Raw genomic sequence first — 7,127 nt, forward strand, 5'->3', positions numbered from 1 at the left:
CTGTAAACTTTAGCAATTGCTTAAATAATAGGTTTTCATTTGTAGATATTTTGCCCTCAAAAAGTTCTTTGTTTAAAGTGATAGTTTAAGTCATTCTAAAGATAATGTTAACTGGAGTAAATGTATTCTGGTGAAAAAACCAAATGACTGACTTAGAACTCACAGGTGTCAACTGAATAATCAATATGTACTGAAACTCATTTTCCTGCTTTTCATATAAGAGCCATGCAATTTTCAAAGAAATTATTGTGCATTGAGAATTGTAAATAAAAGCATTGAGAAAAACATTTAACCATAAATAAAAATACCACTCAAAAAAATTTTGTCATATACTTTTATTTACCTTGAACAGAAAATTTTGCAAACCATCAGTTACTGAGAATGGGGGAAAAAAACCCTAGCATATAACAGAGGAGGCTTTGGTTATAAGTGCCATTTCTACAGCAGAGTTAAGCTATTGTAAACCAAACATCTTGTAGTAAGGTAAAAATCTCCAGCCAAATTTTTAAGAATTTAACAGCAACACTGAAAACATTTACATATAAACAACAGAGAAATATTTTCTAAACTTTTAACAGTCACTTTGCTACAATCCAGAAGTGTTTAGTTCACATACCTATACATACAGACAAGCACTAAAACTTTTGTGAACTAACCACTTGTCCACAGGACCTGCCTAGACAGTTTGTCATCAATACGAAAGTTTTTTTATATAAATAAGTCAATTAAACTTCACAGAGACTAAAAGAAACAATATAAAATTCCAACCGTAAATAAATCTGTACATTATGGTCAGTCTTGTTTTTCTGAAGTCTTGCGCAACTTTAAAGTGTCTATCTATAAAATGATGGCAAGGAGCAGCGTTAGCTGGAATGGAAACTTGAAGACTCGGACTCTGTAGAAACAGAAGAATGTCCCCCACGTTTGCTTTTTGAAAGAATCTTGAGGCTTGATCCTCTGCTAACTGATGTCAAGGCATTTTGTGCTGATGTTTTGAATTTGGCACCCAGGAAGGCATACAGAATTGGATTCAGGCAACAGTGGAAGAATGCCAGGGCTTCGGTAATGGAGATCCATTTATGCACTATCGTCTCCAAGCTGCAACGATGTCTGATGACTCCTAGCAAGATGAATGTGTCGATGCTGATACCAATATAATATGGCAGCCAGCAGGCAAAGAAGGCGAGGATGAGGATAACTGTTGTCTTCAAGGCTTTGCGCTTCTGGTGGCCTTTTGAATGTGACAGCTTAGATATTATAATACAGTAGCAAGTCAGGATTATTAGACCAGGCAAGACAAGTCCTACCAAGATATGCTGAAATCTGAAAGAAATCAGCCAGTTTTCATGAGGGTACATGCGATCACAAAGATACTTTCCTTCTACTTCACTAGTACTGGCAAAAATTATATCGGGCACTGTCAAAAGCACAGCTGGTAGCCATACGCCTACATACACCACCTTCTCAGCCAGCAGCTTTCGTGGTCGCTGGCTGTTGGTAGCATGGACTATTGCCAGGTAGCGATCTAAACTTATAAAGGCCAAAATCAAGACACTGCTATAGAGGTTGACTGTGTAAATGACATGAACTGCCTTACACAGAACGTTCCCAAAGTACCAGCTTATGGCCGCATCCACAGACCAGAATGGCAAGGTGATGACGAAAAGGAGGTCAGCCACAGAGAGGTGCAGCCTGTATTTATCAGTCATGCTTCTTTGTTTCTTCTGGTAGCCCATAACAACAATAACCAATCCATTGCCTATTATTCCTGTTAGGAAGATGATGGAGTAGATTGTTGGCAAGAAGATCCGGTTGAAATCGGCATTCTCATGCTGAAAGCATGGCTCTCCATAGTCTCCATAGTCACCTGAACCAATCTCATCCGTGCCATTATCAGAGAATTCAATGATTAACCCGGAGGACAGCTAAAAAAAAACCAAAAAAAAATTAGATGTTGGCTTCTCTGCAAAAGCTTACTCTATATGACAGTATGTTAAGAGTTGCCTGAACAGTCTCCATCATCATGAATAGGCAAACTTTTTGAAAACCAGATGGAAAAATACAATTTTAAAATACGTATATATATATAAAAAAATATGCAGCAAATAAGAACAAGTTAAAAAACTTCCTTTGTCTTTCTCTAAGGAGTAAGATCTTATAACTAAGGACAGGGGATGAAAGGGAAAAGAAAGGTAATGGCTACTGCCAGAAATATGGTCTGTTCTGGACACTTCAGTACTCTAATAAGTAGTACTTATTAGGATGGACTTCAGTGCTCTAATAAGATGCATACTACAAATGGAAGAGCCCAGAAGTGCTGGATGCAAGATGTTAGCCTGCGCAGAATACTACCCATGACATTTAACTCTTACAACAGAGAGCTATAAAAAAAATTACTTGGAAATGCTGCTGCTCCAAAGTCCCTTCTCATTAAGGGGATGGGGTCAAGGAGAAATAGAGAAGGTACCCTTGGCTGATGTAACAAAGGATAAATAATAGCAAGAATTCCCTGCTGAGAAGCAATTGACAGCTCCACACACAGAGACAAGGAAAAAAAAAACCCAAAGCCCATAAAGAAAAGAGAGAGGTGACCTTAAGCAGGGGAACTCAAACCCCATGGAGGGTCATCACGACCAGCCACGTTCCCCTCCCTTTGTTCCCCACCCTTTGCGGTTGCGGGGCAGGGGGTGAAGCTGGCTGGTGCTGGGCTGTAGCCAGACTGCTGAACTAAGTACAGCAGTGGAAAAAGGAAGCGAAATTCTGGTGAGGGCATGAAAGCACATCAGGAAACCACCAACGGTTTTGGCCACCACGCTGAAAAGCAATGCAGGCGGGCGAGTGCCACCTGGCTATGTACAATTCCTCAGGTTTTCAGATTTCAGTTTTCATGCCCTGTATACCGTGAACCCCTGACCTCCGCGCAGGATGCGCCCCGAGGATCCCGCAGCACTTCACACACGGACGCACCAGCTCCATGCGGGCATCAACTGCGGATAAAAGTTGGAACTTGCCAGAGATCTCCGTTTTGGTCCTAACTACTCTCAAAACCCCGTGGCAAAAGAGCGGCCTCCGAAAGATCGGGACGCCGCCGCGCTTCGGGCGGGGGGGCCGGCTGGGCGCTGCCGCCGCTCCCCGCCGCTCCCGGCCCCACCGTGCGCGGGGGCGGCGCGGCGGCTCCCGCGCTCCGGCACACCGGCAGCCCGAGCTTAGGGCGGGCACCGGGGCAGAGGGATGCCCTTCCCTAGAGTCAGATCACTCCAAACTTCCTCGCTTGTTTCCCCCCTCATCATTCCCGTGGCTCTAACTGCTCGACCGGCGTTTTTCAGTCCACAAAGGCGCCACATGTCACTTCAACTGACGGCCAAGCAGCAAAGCCCGAGGAAAGCAGCGGGAGTCCAGCAGTGGCTGCAGTGTAGCAAGGTCCGAAGCGCTGCAGCCAGACGCAGCAGCGGCAAGAGGTCAGGGCCCAGCCCTGCCCGTTTGCGCCCCACAGACCCTCGCAGTTTACGCGGGCTGGGAAGCAGAAGGCGGCGCGGCGCCCGGCTCCGCGCCCCCCGCCCTGCCCTCGGCCCCGCTCCCCGCGCGGCTCGGGGCGATCCCCGCCCGCCGACGCCCCGCAGCCTCCGCCGAGGGCATCTTTGTTTGCAAACAAACAGCGCGCACATGGGCGGGCGCGGCGGGGAGCGAGGGCTGTCGCCCCGCTGCCGCGGAGCAGCGGCGTCGAGCAGCCAGCGCCGCCCCGCGCCGCGGGGACAGCCGCGGCCCCGCCGGCCGGCTCGGCTCCCGGCACTTACATCCAGGCTGTCGAGGCTGTTGTCCATGCTCTGAGCCATCTAACGGTGCCGGGCTCTCGAGTTGTTTGTTGTCGTTGCCGCCGCCGCGCCTCTCCGAGCGCCGTCACTCGCAGCTGCACCAAACACACGCCCCGGCTCTTCTGGCGGGACGCGGCTCTTATAAGTTCCCCTGCTGCCCCCCCCGCCCCCGGGGGCAGCCCGCGTCTGGCTCCTCCCCGGCGGGTGTCACCGCGCCCCCGGGCTCCGGGCGGGCGCCTCGGGCCGCTCTTTGTCTGCAGCGGCGGGGCATGGGAACTGCACTTGCCCCAGGTGCCCGCGGGGGCGTTGCTCCTCACAGGGGCATTTGCCACCCTCTGATTGATGTGTTCATACAAGCGGGTTTTTGAATTTCCCCTCAAGAAAATTCTTTGAAGTGTGTTGTCGGGCCCCGTGTTGCCATGGGTACCCCGGGCGAGCTCCGGGGGAAGTCACAGGTCCAGGAATCGTGGTGGAGGAAGAAGAGGAGACGTCCTGCATATGCCTCAAAATTTAGTCAACTCAGTCCTCAGAGTTGTCTCTCATCCCTGCTGAGGAAAGAGTGTACTGGGAGGTACACTCTTACTGAGGTCCTTACTGATGGCCCGTGCTGAGGGATGAGATGTTCTGCAGGCCTTGCAAGGGCTGCAAGGTGAATGGGCTGCAGGTTGCCTGCTGAACTCTGGCGTCTGTGGTTTTGGGTGAAAAGTCTGATGAGGAGCTGCAGGTGCTTCATCAGCATGTCTGAGATATGATGATGGTTCATTGTGCCAAAACCTTTGGAACGTTACAAGAAATGTGTTAAGGAAACAACAGAAATCAGGAAGAAAATAAAACATTGTCAGAATAATGGTTCTGCCAACTTCATTTAAAACCATGGATTTGCATGCTCAATGTCTTGTCATCTAAACATAGCAAACCGAGCTCTTTATTTGACCACTAATGTCAGGAACACTGCTTGTCTTTCTCCTTAATCTCAAGCTTGGTAAATTAGTTTTTTAAATGTGAAGGGTGAATATCTTTAGTAATGATCTGTTTCCAGTAGTTGGATAATCTAAAAAAAAAAAAAGAAAAACCTGAAATCGTACATGTAGGATAAAAATAGCAATTATAAAATAGGTTTGCAAGGGAAAACCAAGCCAAATATAAAGAAAAATGGAACAGAATCATGGATTTCCTTTACAGTTGTCTCTGGGGCCTCAGTACTGTTGATATTCATGCAGGTAAACTAATTTGCAGAAAAGATTTTGATTAGAATAGTGTGTGTGTCGTCGTCCGTCCGTCCCCCATTTCACAACTCACACCTAGTGAGTAACTATATCGGCAATAATTGATTCAGTTATATAGATTTACTCTTTATAGTTGGAATTTGGAGTGGAAAGAAGAATAATGGAGAAGCGCATTCTTTATGTAATAGCAATATGCTCAAATTACCCTGGTAGCCTCAAGGGATGAATAAAACGAATGTTTGACAAAAGTTTTATTCTTAAATGCCCCTGTTGCTAGTTTACATGCTCCGAGTTAGCCACCAGTTTTAGATGCAAAGATTATTTCCAATTATCCAAAGATAATTTCCAATTTCTTGTATTTGACAAGAGTCACTCTTTTGCTCTTCCCCTAAAAGCTCTAGAACTCCTTCTCATGCACTACAGGGAGTATGGGTTTGGTTATGACTAATAACACTGATTATCTTTCTTTTTGTTAAAAACATGGTACGTAAGGTATGACCTATAATGTGATTATGTACTTTAACTACATCGTAATTTGATAGTAATTCATATTTTGTTAGCAGGTCTGGAATATCACCTACAAGTTGCATTAAAAGCAAACTTTAATTGGTTATAACTCAGGAATTAGCACTCTTCAGAAAACTCAGTATCTACTTCGAATTTATATCCAGAAAAATTTGAGAGGGATACCATGCTAGAATTCTATAGAAATAAAAAATCTTCCACTGAATCCCCATTTTTAGATACTAATCCTAGGCTTACGTTACCATAATTCTACTCTGCTGAACTTCTTTAAAAACAAGTGTGACACAATTATAATTATTGCTATTCATTCCTTATTTTCCATAGAACCTGTGATGTGTTCATTACTTTCTAGACATACAAATAGGAAAATACATGCCCCAAGTAATCTGCAGCCCAGCGTTAGATGACCAAGCAGATAAATGAGCAGATGAGGGATTTTTATATATGGATGAGTAGGATCACGTCTATATAATCATCTTTCACTTTTTCACTTATGGAGGATGCCCAGCTCATAGCACCAGCAATTGCTGTGCAGTTTTCAGCAACGGTATGCTGCTTGAAAGGCTCTCCAGCCTATCGAACTTGCAAACATGTGAACCACATTTTCAGAAATATGCATATTGAACAGGTGCTAAAAAACTAATCAGGACATGGAGCTGCATATAGGGGAGATGAACTTTTAGGAAAAATTGGATCCTACTTTGCTAGAAATTCATATGGCTGACAGATGTATTTTTATGGAGAACATATTCTCATTTCAGAGGGACATAGAAGATTAAACACTGCTCCTTCTCTACATATGCAGTGCAGGACATTAAAATATGCTTGTAGTGCAGGTGGCTTGTGGCAATGGTTGCAGATGAGCAAAAAAATGTATATATGTACATGAACTCTAAAGCTATTTGACAAGTTTGAGAGTTGGTTGGTTATTTACTGGGGTGGATAGCATGGAGTGCATTGACATGTGGGGTATGGATGCACAGAACTGCAAGTGTAATTACAGCCCAAGTAAGTAAGTGTTACCACACCTCCATTTTACTGTGCAGATAGACCTGTAACAGCAAAGTGTATTATGTGAAAATTGATTTCATTAATTAATGGGATATGGGACAGTGACTCAGTTATTTGTCTTCATAGATAACACAAGAAATTTGGAACTGAGGAATGATCTAGTTCCATGGATTAGCCCTGAAGCATGGTAGTGCTGCGTGGTGGGAAATTTGGGGAATGATACTCTATCTGATGAGATGTCACTGAAACGTGTTTGGACGAAGGTCCTCCAAAACTATCATTCACACTGCTATTTTGTTATCTACGATCTCTTTTGTATCTCCTATCAGAAAATCCATGTGAAAACTTCCTTTGTTGCACGGAGGACCATCGAGGGCAAGTTAATGATTTCTAAAGTGATAAAAGAAGGGAGCTGTTTCTGCAGAGCATGTAATTCAGAGTTAGCTACAAATCTTCTTAAGACGGAGCTAGCAAATAGCAATTTCCAAGCTTATGTTTTGCATTACATGTTTTTCTGGTCACATAATTACTATGAAAATCAGACCCTTCCTAA

The 7,127-nt window shown here is 44.6% G+C and overlaps 1 protein-coding gene across 1 annotated transcript; it reads right to left on the reverse strand.

Moving 5' to 3' along the window:
* Positions 1 to 320: 320 nt before the first annotated feature.
* CXCR4 (C-X-C motif chemokine receptor 4) lies at positions 321 to 3,859 on the reverse strand. The gene is made up of 2 exons (XM_050900178.1): positions 3,795 to 3,859; positions 321 to 1,925 (listed from the first exon to the last, which is right to left on the reverse strand). The coding sequence occupies exons 1-2, from the start codon at positions 3,831 to 3,833 to the stop codon at positions 864 to 866; spliced, it is 1,101 nt and encodes a 366-aa protein (XP_050756135.1). The 5' UTR covers positions 3,834 to 3,859; the 3' UTR covers positions 321 to 863.
* Positions 3,860 to 7,127: the final 3,268 nt, after the last annotated feature.

The sequence above is a fragment of the Gymnogyps californianus genome, chromosome 7 (genome assembly GCF_018139145.2).
Source record: "Gymnogyps californianus isolate 813 chromosome 7, ASM1813914v2, whole genome shotgun sequence".
NCBI lineage: Eukaryota > Metazoa > Chordata > Aves > Accipitriformes > Cathartidae > Gymnogyps > Gymnogyps californianus.